The sequence below is a fragment of the Mobula birostris genome, chromosome 2 (assembly GCF_030028105.1).
Source record: "Mobula birostris isolate sMobBir1 chromosome 2, sMobBir1.hap1, whole genome shotgun sequence".
In the NCBI taxonomy this organism is placed as follows: Eukaryota; Metazoa; Chordata; class Chondrichthyes; order Myliobatiformes; family Myliobatidae; genus Mobula; species Mobula birostris.
Window position 1 is genome coordinate 58,826,862 of NC_092371.1, and position 17,453 is coordinate 58,844,314.

General features: G+C 39.6%; 1 protein-coding gene across 2 annotated transcripts in view; it reads left to right on the forward strand.

The window, feature by feature from the left end:
* Positions 1 to 11,277: 11,277 nt before the first annotated feature.
* Positions 11,278 to 17,453, forward strand: part of LOC140186943 (polycomb group protein ASXL1-like) — a 117,005-nt gene continuing 110,829 nt past the window's right edge. For both annotated transcript variants that reach the window (XM_072241767.1, XM_072241786.1), the window contains exon 1: positions 11,278 to 11,552. Coding sequence is in view for 1 of the 2 variants with exons in the window: in XM_072241786.1 (XP_072097887.1) it covers positions 11,493 to 11,552 (60 nt within the window). In the remaining variant the exon portion in view is untranslated. The remainder of the gene's footprint in view (positions 11,553 to 17,453) is intronic.

Below are 17,453 nucleotides of genomic sequence, written 5' to 3' on the forward strand. Positions count from 1 at the left end.
AAGCAAAATATCACACTTCCTTTTCTTCTCTCAGTGCCTTGAATGCATTTGTCTTTTCCACTAAATTCCTTGAAGTAGGTACGTACCTTTTAAAAAAGTCAAGTTCCATTTTTTTTAGATTTCCAAACTATACTTTGCCTTTCAAGATCTCTCACTAATATTTTTGCCATTTCTGACCCCTCCATTTTAATTTTGATTCTCAGCTTCCCAATTTCTTGCTAAACTAGTTTAAACTTTCTTCAGTATTCTAAATAAACCTGCCCTTGAGGATAAAGCCTCCAAGAGGACTACAACCTTGTCATTGTTTGGAGGCTTGCATGCCTCAATGACCCGGAGAGCTATGCTGGCTGGAGTCAGAGCTTTAGCTCTTGGTAAGGTCGCCCATGCCAATCAGGTTACTTTACTTTATTTATTGTCGCCAAACAGTTGATACAAGAGCGTACAATCATCACAGTGGTATTTGATTCTGCGCTTTGTGCTCCCTGGAGTACAAATTGATAGTAAATATTAAAAATTTAAATTATAAATCACAAATAGAAAATAGAAAAGGGAAAGTAAGGTACTGCAAAAAAACCGAGATACAGGTCTGGATATTTGGAGGGTACGGCCCAGATCCGGGTCAGGATCAGTTCAGCAGTCTTATCACAGTTGGAAGGAAGCTGTTCCCAAGTGTGGCCTACCAGTCTTCAAGCTCCTGAGCTTTCTCCCCGAGGGAAGAGGGATGAAAAGTGTGTTGGCTCGGTGGGTCGTGTCCTTGATTATCCTGGCAGAACTGCTCTGACAGCGTTAAAGGGTAGAGGCCAGACTAAGAGTGGCCTATAGGTCGTCCAGATTTTGGTGGGGGGGGGGGATCAGCTCAGGGCTAACAACTCTGACTGGTTAAAAACTAAATTGTTACAGAAACACCACACATGATGGAGAACCTTGATTACTGCCCTAAATGCCAGCACCATAACAGGCAGTAAGTTGTCACGTGACCAGCAACAATGAATATAGAATTGAGTCAGGCTCTATAACAAATAAACATTTATTAAACTCAGCTCAAAATTAGTAAAATAATAAACAAACGAAAACCTTAATCGGAAGTAAACTGTTATGCCGCCATTTAACAAACCGCCAAACTCAGTACTAGTTCTTAAAGCGGTAAATACGAAAACAGTCTTAAAGTGGTAAATTGAAACACAGTTCTTTGAATGGTAATTTTGAAAGTCCAAGAGATTTATACAGTCAATTAGGAGAGACTTTCCTTAAGTAAAGAATTCCCCGAAGACATGACGTTACTGTCGATCCCAGCTGGAATCTGCCTTGTCCGCAGGATTCATGACGACGGAAATAAAACGGTTTAAAGGCACTGACCTTTCCCTCTGGATACTAGATACTGCACAGCCTTTTCTGCTGCTTTTAGCAGAGGCTATCTCATGCAGATCACTCTTTCTTGAATGAATTCAATAATGGTCGATCCTATCCAAAACCGCCCAACGATTCCTTCAGGTTCCTGTCTTCACTCTCCAATACTACTGAAAAGATACATCAACAAACCTGGCAGCGATTGGTTAAACTGCCGGCCCAACACTTCTGTACCTTACAATAGAAAGTAAAACTCCGTTTTAAATCAAAACTGCGTCATAAGGCAAATACTCAGCGGAGCAGAGTATCTGGCCAACGTTCTAACTGGAAAACCAACTGCGTCACCAGGGATCTACACTTATATACCCATGGTGAACATGTTATCACATGACCTCACATCAGCAGGAAAATTACATCAGGTGACCTCCAAAAGACCATTACATCACGCTCATCAGCTACTCAATTACATCATGGTCATAAGACAGTCACAAGATATCCATGAAGTATGTAACAAAGTAAGTAAGTGAGGATAAATTTCTGGTGTAGTTGAGGTGGAAGCCATTTCCCACAGAGCTGCTCAGAATGCCCCAGAGGTTTAAAGCTGTCCCTCCTCCACACATTCAGCAGCACAATCTTTACAAAGATTTATTGGTGAGCTGAGGAACAAAATTTTCTCACAAAGGGTATCTAGAATGAGCTACCAGAGGAGATGGTAGAAGCAGGTAGAATTACTATGTTTGAGAAAACATTTGGATGGGTACATGGATAGGAAAAGTTTAGAGGAATATGGGTCAAACCAGAAACAAATGAATTAGCTTATATAGGCATGTTGGTTGCCATGGCCAATGGGCTGCTTCTGAGCTCCTTAAATCCATGAATCCACTAATTTCTAAGCCCACTGGTTTGTCTCACTGGGGGTAACCCAGAAATTTTAGTACTTGATGTCTGCTTCTTAATCTCTTGATTGTTTTCCTTAAAATCTAAAGCTGGACCTCTTCTGATATTATTGTTACCAATTGGCACCGTAGCCCCTGAGTGTTCATCCACCATTCCAAATTTTCCTCAGCTGCTCACTAACAGCCAGGACCTTGACACCACCCTGGAATTCCACCTGTAAAATGACACACAGATGAAGAACAAAAATTACAACACATACACTCCAAAAAGGCAAACAAACATTGAAAGACAGAGCTGAAATAGACATTGGGCTCCCACTGGGTTCAATGTGAAACCTGCACAGTCAGAAAGAGCAACATTTGATAAAGCGAAGATGATGTTGATCTACATTGTTTAAACAAGAGCGCAGAAATGAATGGAGATAGTACTCACATTTTAAAGTTGAACATAGCATAAATTTCTGGTTATCAAAAATTAATGCCAAAGGCATAGCGGACAGGATCCAAAAACAAACCAAATCCATAATATCAGAAGAATTATATTTAAGAGAAGACTGAAGATTATTGGATTTTCCAGCATGGGAAGGTTTTTTTTCTGAGGTGTAATGCTTTAAATAGAACAGCACTGGAAAGCTAGTACTTGGCTCTCAACATGAAGCTAAACTGAACCCATTCATTTTGGTACAAGATGGACACAAAATCACAAAGTCTACAACCAGCTGCATGAAAATGCTCTCCTTTGCTTTGTAGCATCAAAGTGAAGGCTAACTTTGTGATCAGCCTACATTGATTCAGAGTTACCCTACAAATGGAAGCCATGGCCAAACAAGAGTGAGCTTCCAGATTTCCCGACGAAGACTTGGCCGAAGAGGTGAAGATGAGGACAAAAGTTTTCTACTCACAGAGGACCAGGAAGCACAAGGTAAAGTACCATGGGGGGCACTTGTCAAGGTTAGTAGAAAGAACCAAGCCCAAAATATATGAGGCGATGCTACAAAATGTATGTATATCTGGTCAAGGTCAATGAATTGTCTCATTGTGTCATTGTATCATTGTCGTGTCGGCTTGACTATTTGCTTATTGGCTGGGTACAGAAGTCTATGGGCCAAGTGCTGGAAAGGTGGGATTAGTTACAGATGGGTGACCACTCGTTGGCATGAATTTGATGGGCTGAATGCCTTGTTTCCATGTTGTGTGGCTGCAAAACTCTATGATAGTAATATACCTCAATTCTATCAACTCTGTTTGAACTTGAGCCTTAGGTATACATGCATTGTTATACTCTCATGGGTCTCCTCTGACCCTGCACTTTCTTAAATTCATTAACTTATTATATAGCATCTCATTCTTATGAAAATCTAAACAATTTACACCTGCAGCATTAATCTTGTCTAAAGATTCAGAATGTCCCTTTACACTATACTATTAGGGTTCCTTAAGGTTCTTATAGCCAGGGGTGGTAATGGGGAAAAGCTCCAACTACCTATTGAATGTTCCCAATGTTGTGCACCTCAAATAGCCTCTGACAACCAAGGCCAGCTCCTGGCCTACACATGTGGCTTAGCTACTAAGCCCGGCAGAACTATTTCTTCCAACAGGAGAAGGGGCAAAGGCAGGATACTGGCACCTTAAAACCAGTCACTTCAGGGGGATGATGCTCACCAGCCACGGTTGGCAGTTCTTCTAGGAGAAGGAATATCCTGATCTCAAACCTCCACTGCCCTGGGGCTGCACCCATTCAAGGGAAAGACTTTGGGGTAAACCCGAGAAAAAATCCAGAGCCGGAGTCCCTAAGGCAGATCTACATTGAGTTTAATAGTGACTGGCAACTCCTGCCATGCCACTGGTGCCAAACTGTATTGGTCTCTGCTGTTCCTTTGGATTCATTAACTGGATGGAAAGGGGGAGCCTGCTACATGGGCAGCAGCTTACCCTCTATATTATACTGCCTTGGCTTGTGTTCTGGCTTGCATATCGCATAGACTGTTGGGATGCAACATCCATGGCTGTCCCCATCCAGTGGGTGGTCTCGTGTACTATGAGGATGGTAAATGAAGTTGTATGTTTTGAAACCTGTGTTGACTATTCACCGTTTTCTGTTTAGGGTAGGAAACCTCTTATTTTGTTTTTTTACTCATATCAATCTGAATGGCTATTCGAGTCATAGAGTCAAAGAGTTAAATAGCATAGAAGCAGGGCCTATGACCCAACTTGTCCATGCTGACCAAGGTAAACACTATCTTAAGAAGTTATCTTAACTGCATGCATCATTATTTGCCAGTATGTAATTGTCCATTTTATTTTTCCTAAATAATCAGAATAATCCCTCAGAATAAGATATTTTTTTCAATTCTTTATCCTGTCTCCAGCACACTTTTGAATTCTGATTTTAAAGCACATGATAGAAAATTTATTAACAGAGTTAGCTTCTAAAGAAACCCACATTGGGCAATCATCTTGATTTATGTAATATAACCATAATGTAAGATTTCTTATATTAACTACCCAATAGTAAAGTCTAAAGTTTGGTCAGGCTAATCCTCCATTCTTTTTATCTTTCTGAAGATGAATTTTATTCAATCTACTCTGTAGAACGCTTATTCTTCCATATATAAGAAGATATAATAGAGTCAAGAGAATCAAAAGAAGATTTAGGAATAAAAATCAGCAATGCCTGAAAAAGATATATAAATTTAGGTAATATATTCACTTTGATAGAGTTAATTCGACCAGTCAGCGATAACGAAAGTGGCGACCAATTTAATAGTATCCTTTTTACGTGATTCGATAGGGTAAGAAAATTTTCTTTAATAGACACTTATAGTTTTTAGTGATTGTTACACCTAAGTAGGTAAATTGGTTTCTTACAATTTTAAAAGGAAGGTTAGAATTTGTTGGTATCAAATTGTTCGAAGGGAAAAGTTCACTTTTATGTAGGTTTAATTTATAACCTGAGAACTGGTTAAAAGTGTAGAGTAAAGAAACCACATGGGGTAATGAAGTCTCAACATTAGAAATAAATAGCAGCATATCATCAGCATACAGCAAGGCTTTACGAATAGTGTCTTTCCTTAAAATACAGGTGATATCATTAGATTCTCGAAAGGCAATGGCTAAGGGTTCTAAGGCCAGATCGAAAAGCAAAGGGCTCAACGGACAGCCTTGTCTAGTGCCACGTTGAAGTTTAAATGGTTTGGAATTATCAGAATTAGTGATAACCCTAACGGAAGGAGCTAAATAAAGTAATTTAATCCATTGAATGAAAACGGGTCTAAAATTGAATTTTTCTAAAGTTTTGAATAAATAATTCCATTCAACCCTGTTGAAAGCTTTCTCAGCGTCCAGGGATACCACACATTCCAATATCATGTTAGAGGGAGAATAAATAACATTTAATAACTGATGAATATTAAAGTGAGAATATCGATTTTTAATAAATCCATTTTGGTTATCAGAAATGACAGATGGTAAAATATTTTCAATCCTATGGGCCAAAACTTTAGATAGGATCTTAGTATCAGCATTAAGTAAAGAAATTGGTCCATAAGAAGAACATTCAGTTGGATCCTTATTCTTTTTAAGAATAAACAAAATGGAAGCCTCATACAAAGATTGAGGGAGTCTGCCTGACTTAAATGAATCCGAAAAAACTGAACATAAATGAGGTATAAGCAGTGAGGAAAAGGCCTTGTAAAATTCTCCAGAAAATCCATCTGGACCTGGAGCTTTCCTCAAACGTAATGAGCGCACAGCCTCAACAATTTCCTCAAAGGAAATAGTTGTTCCAACAACTTTCTGTTGTCAGCAGAAATTGTAGGAATGTTTAGCTGATCTAAAAAATTGTTCATTACAGTGTTATCTTTAGAAGATTCAGAACTATAGAGTTTAGAGTAAAATTCTCTAGAAGTATCATTTATTTCTAAATAATCAGTTGTCCTATCACCATTAGCTTTATATATTTCCTTAATCTGCTGTTTAGCTATAAAGGTTTTAATTTGATCAGCCAATAATTTACCTGTTTTATCTCCATGAATATAAAATTGACTTTTATCTTTTAGGAGTTGGGTTTCAATTGGATAGGTTAAAAGAAGATCATATTTAGTTTTAGTTTCAACATGTCTTTTATATAAGGCAGGTTCTGGAGCAAAGGCATACTCTTGGTCTAACTGTTTCAGCTGATTAGCTATATCACTTGTCTCTTTATTAGCTTTTTTCTTAATACTTGCAGTATAAGAAATAATTTGTCCTCTAATATACGCCTTAAAGGCATCCCATCTGATAAGACTAGAAGTCTCCTCTAACGTATTCTCTTCAAAAAAAAAAGTAATTTGTCTCTCTATAAACTTTAAAAAATCTTTATCAGATAACAAAGTTAGATTAAATTGCCAAAATCTATTTGTTTGAAGAAGACCAGGAAGATTTAAAGATAGAAACACAGGAGCGTGATCTGAAACAGCAATCTCTTTATATTCACAGGATTGAACTAATGGAATCATTTGGCTATCAATAAAAAAAAAATCAATCCTGGAATATGTATGATGGACATGAGAGAAAAACGAATATTCCTTGTCTACTGGATGAAAAAAACACCAAGCATCAACAACACCACATTTCATTAAGAAAGATTTAATAAACGCAGCTGACTTATTTGGTATCATTGGTTTAGAAGATGAACGATGCAAAACAATAATTAAAGCAACAATTAAAGTCTCCACCTATCACCAATGAGTACAGACTTAGATCTGGCAAAAAGGAGAAAAAAAAGCACTCAAAAAAACCTGGGTCATCTATATTCAGAGCATACACATTGGCAAGTACCATTAATTTGTTGTTTAGTTTCCCTGATACTATAACAAAACACCCATTAGTATCAGAAATTACTTTATGTTGAACAAAGGGAACTTTATTATCTATAAGGATTGAAACCCCTCTAGCTTTGGCCAGAAACGAGGAGTGGAAATGCGATTCTCTTCATTGATTAAAATGGCGTGAATTGTCACACTTACGTAAATGGGTTTCTTGAAGAAAAACAATTGGTACCTTAAGTTTTCTCTTCTTTGCTCCTCACTCCCTTTATCTCTGAGTAAATTAACTAATAATCTGGTAGTTAAACTCACTATGAGAATTTGGATACAATTCCGAAAATACTTTGGCTTATTGAGATTTTCTCTTTCAAGTCCCATGTTTTCTAACTTTTTTTAAACCCTCTATGATTGATGTGGCTTTTAAAGAATGGGATAGATTAGGCATTAAATGTTTTCAGGACTTGCTTGTAGAGGAAAGTCTCTTTTCGTTTGAACAACTGTAAACTAAATATAGTTTACCCAAAACTCATTTTTTTCGATACCTACAAATAAGAGCTTTTTTACGGTCTCAAATAAGTACATTTCCTAAAAGTCCTGATAAGAATCTACTAGATGTAATTTTTAATTTGAAACCTTTTTTTAATGGATCTATATCTAATATTTATAATATGTTGCAGGGAATGAGAAATGTTCCTTTAGATAAAATTAAATATCTTTGGGAATAAGATTTACAGACTTCAATTTCTGAGGAACCTTGGAATCAAATTTTTAAATTGGTTAACACTTCATCGTTATGTGCCCGCCACTCTCTCCTTCAATTTAAAGTGGTCCACAGGGCCCATATGACCAAGGATAAGTTGTCTCATTTTTATTTAGATATATCTCCGTATTGTGATAGTGTAATAATGGAGAAGCTTCACTCTTTCATATGTTTTGGACATGCCCGAGTCTTGGAAAATATTGGAAAGAAGTATTTCAAACTTTCTCGGTACTTTTTAAAGTAAGTTTTAAGCCTAATCCTTTGACTGCTTTATTTGGTATTGTTGGAGGAAAGGATATTACTTTGGCGTCATCTGATTTGTACATTTTTGGCTTTTATTTCTCTTATGGCCAGAAGGACACTCTTGCTTAAATGGAAAGATGCAGCCCTTCCTATTCACACCCAATGGTTATGTGATGTGATGTCATGTTTAAATTTAGAGAAGAGTTGATGCTCAATCTCTGAATCTCGTCAAAACTTACAAACATTGTGGGGACATTTTCTGAATTATTTTCAAAACCTTTGATTTGTTGTTAAAGCACAGATGATGACAAATAATTTTTTTTCCTTCTTTTCTTTACTAATCAGCTTCGGTCTTGGTAGTGGGTTAGATTTTTTTAATATAATAAAATTGCTATATTTCAATGCTACGAATTAATTAACCTGTATGAATATAGGGTAAGGAGTCTTTATACGTGATTTAGTATAATGTATTGATATATTTTTTTCCTGTGCTCTGTATTCTTATATGTAAATTAATAAAAATATTGGAAAAGAAAGAAAGCACATGATCACCATTGACTAATGTTCGCAAGGTGAAAGGAACTCAAGTTTCATGCTGGTGCTGCTGCATGCAATTTCTGCTGTGTTTTAATCATTGGCATTGAATGATTCAGCCTTTTTCTTACCAGTGTACAAAACTTGCCTCCACTGACATGATTTCATCTCTGGATGCTCCCAACCTAGCTTTTTTCTTATCTTTTCTGATTCATGCCCCATTATGAGATGCGGCAGCAAATGGTGGTTGTCCATCGTGTCCGATGATGACAGGAAACCTGTGTGGGAGAGTTTTTAAAGTGGAAAAGCTGTTGCACTGGGGCAGTTCCACTCTCTCAACCTCAGAAGTTTGGGTCCAGTGGTACGAACAAGCGTCACAAACTGGGGTCATCCTTGGTTGCAGTGGATGACCATAACGTCTTCTGTACCTTCAGTCTCCATGGGTGTATGGGGTGTCCAGGGAGGGGTAACACCTCTGGTGAAGGGATTTGTCTGGGACAGCTCATTCAGTAGTAGCTACTTCCTCATAAACTTGCTTAGAAAGAGTCCTGTACAAATTACAGGAACCCCATTGCTTCATCCACTTTATCCAATAAACTTGTGGGTGGCAAATCCTGCAGTGATTAGCTACACTGTTCACTCATTTCCTCAATTCATCTTAAATAACAAAAAAAATAGAGAGGCCAAGTGACAAGGCAAGGTCAACATAATGAAAATGATTAAGAACTTGGATGAAGGAAGAGGTTATAGGAGGCCTGGATTTCTGTGAACACAAAATGAATTTGAGATGAAGGTTGAAATCACTGGGGTTGAGCTGTCACTCAGCACAGTGGCTGAGGGAGGAAGGAATTGAGGGTACATCACTGAGAAACTCTGGTTTCTTGTTGAGGCAATGAAGAACTAGGATTTTCAGGAGAGAAAGAGGGTGGAACAGCTTGAAGTATTCAAAGGAATGGAGGTGACAGAGAAATAGAGCGGAGACTAGGGTAATGAGAGCCATTTCACTACAGTTTGAGTTGCACCAGAGGCTGAAAGGTATAATTAAGCAGGACCATTATGTAAAGAAGAAAGCTGTCATTCATGAGGATTACGTCTATTAAGCCAAGGATGTTAACGTACTGTAATCAAGAAACGTTTATAGATGATAATTGCATTTTTGCAAATGAACAGATATTCTGAATAGATATACAAAGTAAGACTATTATTGCAGATATGAGGAAAGATTCAACAGCATTAGGACCCACGTTGCTTCATGTTTTGGTTGAGGGTTTCCAGTATTCTTGGTTTTAATCCAAAATATATTTCTTTAGTTTGATTTTTGTTCTTTATGTAGAGCATCTTGCAAAATAAAAGAACAGTCTGAATTTACAGATCGACGTGATTTACAGTTTTATCTAAAAAGTTTTAAGCTCTTCTTAAATCTGCCACTGACAATAGGGTAGAAAGATCAACAAAAAGGCAACTTTGCACAAGTTATTGGATACTTTTAAACCATTTTCTAATATTTCCAACCTGTATTTAACTTACAATTTCCATATAATTTTAACATATAACTTGACTCTCTCAAAGTTGTATTTTTTATCAGGTTGTAAACTTTCAGCATTTTGGTAAGCACAATACTTTGGCCATAAAGATTTTAAATATGGCTATTTTTTCTCAACCCAAACTAATTCAGTTAAGAAAAAAATCCACGCCATTAATAGAATAATAATTTTGTTTATTTAGATAGAACGCATGTTAAATAGGCTTGGTAAATGATATACTTTGATCTTGAAAGTAGTGTTTCTAAATTTGTTCAAATGAAATAAGGTGCTGTATGTTAATAAGACAGATCGCAAACAGACATTGGTATTGCAACACTGAACATTGAAATAGGAATATTGTGTATCACTCAGTTTTGCGAATCTAGGGGCCACGATTTTCATAATTATTTTTCAAACTATATTTATTAACACATTTTGATTATTGCTTTTATTTTATTTTGTTGTTTTTTTTAATTTAAATTCAACACTTCCTTCGTTTAATTAAAACTTTCACAGGGAGATTATTAAAAAAAAGTGACCAAAATTAGAGGATTCGTGGAATAATTTGTATGCTTATTTTGGAGTGGATGGTAAAAGCTATGCGTATAAAACTATTTTGGGATAGGTACGGGCTTATAGATCGCACGTTTCTTTAATTTCGCTGAAGATCCAATTCCACTTCACCGGCATCAGGCTGTCCCGTTACTGCAATACCACTCTTCGCCCCGGGGCGGCAGAGTCGGCCCTTTGAAGCAGCCACTCGCGGACTCGCATGCGCGCTCTTCCTGGAGACTGACGGACGTTGTAGTCCACTGCTGAGGAGTTGCCGCCTTCTCAAAGGGCGCCTCCTCCCTCCGGAACTACAAACGCCAGGGTGCACTGTCGGCTCCTTTTAAACAATAATTCAGCCGCGCGAGAGAAAAAGCGTTTTTTTCGCCCCAACATGCGCCCCCTCCTCCTTCAATCACCCATCCCCTCGGGGGTTAGTAAGAGGCATAAGATTAGGGGATAAAAAAACATAAATTGCTCAAGAGGACGCAACGCCGCATGTTTTGAACGCGCAGGGTTTTTCAGGGTATCAGTTGCAAAAAAAAAATAGGTGAAGAAGAAAACAACAATTGCTGCGGCTAATGACGTCAGTTGCCCTTTGGCCCTGTTTTCATTATGGCCGTTTGCGTAGCCTAGGAGCCCCGGGATCCGCAGAGTGAGCAGCGTCCGCCCGGTTGCAGCCGACCATTGCACCGCCGCTCGCCCGCAGTCCGCCTTTGGCTTTGGAACGCCAGTGCTTGCAGCGCGACGCGCGGCGCGGACACAGCCTTCTCTGCTGGATCTTTTCCTTTGCAAGGAGCAACAAAGAAGCAGCAGAGGAGGAGGGAGGGAGAAAATGAAAGACAAGCAGCAGAAGAAGAAGAAGGACCGCACGTGGGCTGAGGCTGCCCGCATGGTAACTAAAGAGCGTTTGAGATTTTCATTCCCCCATTCAGAGCCATCTGAAATGGGTTCATGACCCGATGGGGGGCGGGCGCTCGGCTCTGGCTCCTGGAACAATAATAAATGGAGCAATCAAGGCTTATCCAGCGCACGTTTATCATGTGTGTCACCCTCCGGGGCACACGGGTCTCCTAATTCTCCCCTCCCTCCTTACAAGAATTTCTAATTCACTCTTTTTATTTCTCCCTACCATTTCTTAAGACCGGTTAAAGTTAGTGTGCTTGTTTTTTTTTGTTTTAATTTTAATTAATTTATATAAACACATGCATGGAAGCATTTTTGTGCGCATCATGCCAGTGGGTAGTACAGTATTTACATGAGTATCAATAATCTATATGTGTTTTTGCCCTTGTTCTGGACTGGATTTTTTTTTGCTGTTATTGGATATTCGTACAGCAACTTAAAAAAAAAGTCAATCTGTTTTCCCTTTTTTTCCGTGGCTTGCATTATGGTGAAATGTAATATGCAGTGTATTATTTTCTGGCAGTGACTCATTCCCCTTCAGTTAGTTTGGACTGCTTTGTAGACTCCCAAGAATTCCATAGCAATGCAGACGTGGTTCCCGGTCAGAAATGAATTTTGCACTGTGTGGCGTAACAGGTTTCGGAGATAACCAAACTAATCTCTGGCGTGGTCTTGATGTTATGTCACAGAATGTCTGGAACTCTTACCATTTGACTATCCATTCCATTAAGGACGATTGGCATTGAATGCATTCCCTTCCCTCTGCCGCATTACTTAATTGCAAACCGAATGGAGCTCCTGTAACTTCAATTGATTGATATTTTATACTCTTAGGATAATTTAGCTCAAATGCACTCAATATTGTACTTAAGATTATGCGATGGACTTCGAGTAGAAAAGCCCATGTCGATTTCACCGATATTTTAGCGCTAATATGTGGCATGTTTTATTTAATCACATGATATTTCATAGTGTATTCTGTTAATGCATGTTATGTATTTGTCAGCATATAGTTTATAAATAGGAATTCATGTGTCGTGAAAGCAAAGCACTGCAGACGCTGGAAATCTGAAATTATCCAAAAAAATGCTAGAAATACCCGGGTAGATAGCGCCCTTTAGAGAAAAGAAATGGTTAATATTTCTGTTCCGTTCTTTGGTTTGCTTTGTATTTTCAGCATTTTTAATGCTAATGAGATTATTAGCCCCTGGATTTGGGCAAATGGTGTTATATACAGATGTAATAGAAGTTCCTGTTGATTGTTTTAGTGTTGAACTTTTTTTTTAAATGAGAACTACTATGAAATGTTTAGTATGAATCGTTGGACGTGATGATTGGGTCGTGAGAAGGTACACTTAGCAGTTGATTGGAATGTAGTGTTCTGTAGCAACAGAATAGTAATGTGAAGAGTTACAGTGGCCCTTTTCTCCCATAACCTTTTGTATATCATTGTTTTGAGAGCTGGCATTTCATGGTGCCAGTATTGTGTGCCATTATCATCTTTAATTTAAATATGCTAAGTATCATGCCGTTTACAGTAAAGACCAGAATAGCACATTGCTTTATAATCACTACCATGCTGGGAAGAATCAAATGAGTGCCCTTGTGACAGATAACAGAATGATTTGTCAGTATTTTTGATGTTTAACTTGAATGCCCTTGCAGTGCGATGTTTTAGACATGCCAATAAATGATTACATTTCTAGTGCCTCAGGAAAGTGAAGGCTTTGACTGGACTGAGCAATGTGCACTCTTTAATTTCAGTGTATCAGCTGCATTGTTGTCTTCAGTCTCTCAGTGACTGAATAGAGAAGTTTGTGCACTAAGTTAAAACGGACAGACTCTTCAAATGAACAACTGTGCTGTTCCTCCAGTTGTGATCTTAGTAGCTCTCATCCTTTACCTCCTTCCAGAACAATCCCAGGAGCAGAACGTCTGGCCCATTAATCTGCTGCTTGTGCCGGAGTGGGTGCAGAGTAGGTTCTCAGTACATTGTCTGGACTGGAGTATTTCATTTACAAGGAGCTGTTGCATAGGTGGGGTTTGTTTTCCCCGGAGCAGGAGAAGCTGACTGGTGACTTGATATGGGTATACGAAAAACTTGGGGGGAGGGGGTGGTTGGTGGTAAAAATCTTTCTAAAGGACATAGGAGCAGAATTAGGCTGTTCAGCCCATCGAGGCTGCTCACCATTTCATCATGGCTGATTCTGGATCCCATTCAGCCCCATACATCTGCCCTCTCATCATACCCCTTGATGCCCTGACCAATCAGGAATCTATCAACCTGCTTTAAGTATTTGCACGAACTTGGTTTCTGCCATAGTCTGTGGGAGAGCATTCCACAGGTTCACCACTCTCTAGCCAAAAAAAAAAATTAGTCCTTCCTTCTTTTCTAAATGGTTGTCCCTCAATTTTGAGGCTGTGCCCTCTAGTTCTGGATACCCCCACCAGAAGAAACATCCACCTTATCTAGTCCTTTCGACATTTGGTAGGTTTCAATGAGATCTCCACGTATTCTTCTGAATTACAGCGAGAGCAGGCCCAAAGCTACCAAACACTCCTCGTATGTTAAACCCTTCACTCCCAGAGTCATCCTTCTGAACATCCTCTAGACTTTCTCCAATGACAACACATCTTTTCTGAGATAAGGGGCCCAAAACTGTTGACAATACTCCTAGTGTGGCCTGACTAGTGTCTTATAAAGGCTCAGCATGATCTCCTTGTTTTTATATTCTATTCTGCTTGAAGTAAGACCCTAAGACAAAGGAGCAGAAGTCAGCCATTTGGCCCATCTAGTCTGTTCCATCACTTTATCATGAGCTGATCCATTCTCCCATTTCGTCCCACTCCCCTGCCTTCTCACCATAAGCTTTGATGCCCTGGCTACTCAGATACCTATCAATCTCTGCCTTAAGTACACCCAATGACTTCATCTCCACTGCTGCCTGTGGCAACAAATTCCATAGATTCACCACCCTCTGACTAAAAAATTTTCTTTGCAATTCTGTTCTGAATGGGCGACCTTCAATCCTTAAGTCATGCCCTCTCGTACTAGACTCCCCCATCATGGGAAACAACTTTGCCACATCCACTCTGTCCATGCCTTTCAACATTCAAAATGTTTCTATGAGGTCTCCCCTTATTCTTCTAAACTCCAAGGAATACAGTTCAACATTGCATTTGCTTTTCTTACTGCAGGCTCAACCTGTGAATTGACCTTCTGGGAGTCTTGCATGAGGACTCCCAAGGGCTGATTTATACTTGTGTGTACTAACTTACGCCATAGCCTACACAAGTGGGCTACGCCATTGTGAGCATTTATACTCGTGCGTTGATGTGTCTGCGTCGCTCTGCAGTTCACTGCCAAATCGCTAGTTGGTGGTGGGGTTTCTATACCACTGTGTTGAGTTTCTTTGTGTTGAAACTCAACACGAAGAAACTCAAACTTCAAACAATGGTGACTGAAACTGAAGGAGGGTGAATTTTCTGTGCTTGTCCGGCCACTGAGAGACATGGATGAGGAAATGCATTTCAAATATTTTCGGATGTCGGCCGGTAGATTTGACGATTTGGTTCATCGTTTCCCACCATTTATTTCGCATCAGTGTGCGCACAGTATACTCAGAGACTGGCAATCACCATTCGAGTTTTAGCTTCAGGTGGAAGTCAGCAAGCTGTAGCAGCCAGCTACAAACTGGCGCCAAGCACAGGGTTCTCCATAATTTTGGAGGTCTGTAAAGCTTTATAGAAAGCATTACAGCCAGAGTTCCTTCCCTGCCCTTCAGTTACCCAATGGGAAGCTGTTGCAGCATAGGAGGAAATGCGATGCTACCAAGCGGACCAATCACAGTTGTTGCGGTCTGTGTCGCCGCAACGTGTAGTTACATTTTTGGGGAGGTGCGTGTCAGGCTACGGTGTAGGGTATGCGGCTACGGCGTCAATTTGATGCACAAGTATAAATTGGCCTTATGTCCATTTGCACCTCTGATGTTTGAATTTTCTCCCCATTTAGATAATAGTCTGCACTATTGTTCCTTTTACCAAAATACATTATCATGCATTTCCCAACACAGTATTCCATCTGCCACTCTTTTGCCCACTTGTCTCGTCCTGTGCAATCGCATTGTTTTCCTCAGCACAACTTACCCCTCCACCTATCTTCGTAATTCTGCAAACTTTGCCAAAAGCCATCAATTCCACTCTCTGAAGCATTGACAAGCAACGTGAAAAGTACTGACCCCTGAGGAGCACTGTGGCAGGAATGCCGAGGGCAGAGGTTTCATTTGAGGTTTAGAGGGGATCTGAGGAAGACTTTTTTCACAGTGGTCAAATTCTTTGTGCCATCTGTGTTGATGATAGAGGCAGATACTTGCATCTAGACAAGCTATTTAAGAACTTGTTTAGATGCTCCATTTAAGTAATCAGGCAAACTCTTAAGCAGCCAAAGCATACAATGCTGTGGGCCTAATGTGGGTAAATGGGTGGCTGCATTGGTTGGCATGGAGAAACTGGTCCAACATCCCGTGTCTTCTCTGACTCTTCCAACAGGGACTGTTCTTGTCTGCAACGTGCTCTGTTTTTTTTGTTTTGCATTGTGCTTTAGAGTAGACCGGATGTCCATTGGCCCATTATAGTCCAACATAGGTTTCCTCAGATTCATGGGAGCTTCAGCATCTGTTACCTGTAGAAGAGTTTCAATATTTTGCAACAGAAGTAGAAAATACAAGCTTTCTAAAAACTTGTTTAGTAAAGGGCTCTGTATGCTACTGATAGTATATTGATTGGGTGGGTTATTTATATTGGGAGTAATTAAAAACAACACCTGTTTAGTTTCAATAAATTCAGCCTTCATTTCAATATACTGTTATCATAAAGTAGATGTAGTTGTCTGAAATCCTGCAGTTACTTGTGATATTTTTAATATTGGATTCCAGAAGTCTGAGACTCCCTTTTCCAGTATTTTGTATTCATTTGTAATTGTAATCGTCTGCACAGTACTCTTAGTTTTAACTACCTCATGGGTACTACTGGGACAAGATTTGCTATCACAGTAGCTGCACTCAAGGCTTGTTGATGTGCATTAGCTTCAGGAGTTGCAGCAGAGTCCGAGTTCTACACGGAGTGTCATTCAAGATTGTTCAATGTCATTTCCTGTCAAGGAAATTCCAGGTCCCATGCAGCATAAGACACAGACCACAATAAATGTAAATACATAAGATGGCTTATTAATAGTATGCATAAAGTGACTCAAGGCACAAAAATGCCTGTACCTAAGGTGACTCCATCAGGAAGTGGTAAAGTCGTGGTGGGGGGGGGGGAGGTGTTGATCAGCTTGACTGGTTGGGGAAAGTTACTGGGTTTTTTTGAGTTTGGTGGTCCTGGCATGTAGCCTCTCCTCTGGGAGTGGGATAAACAGTCCGTGAGCAGAGTGGGTGGGATCTTTCATGATGTTACTGGTCCTTTTCTGACAACTTTCTGTATATATGTCTTTGGTAGGTAGGCTGGTGCCAGTGGTCCATTGGGCGGTTTTAGCCTTCCTGTCTGACACAGTGCAGTGGTGCAGAATGTTGGGGTGCTCCCTGTTGTGTATTTGTAGATGTGCATAGACCAGCTGTCTGCAGCCTCCTCAGAAAGTAAAGGTATTGGAGAACTTTCCTGATTGTGTTGGATATGTTCTGGAACAATGAGGGTTTGTGTGAGATGTGCATTCCCAAGTGTTTGAAACTGTTCCTAGTTTCCACTGCTGTGCTGCTGCTGTTGTGAGGTGGGTCGTGGGTGGTGCGAGTTCTGCTGAAGTTGATAACCATCTCCTTTGTCTTGATGACATTGAGGAGGAGGTTATCTGCCTGGCATCAATCCTCGCTCTTCCACCTCCTGTCTGACGGCCACC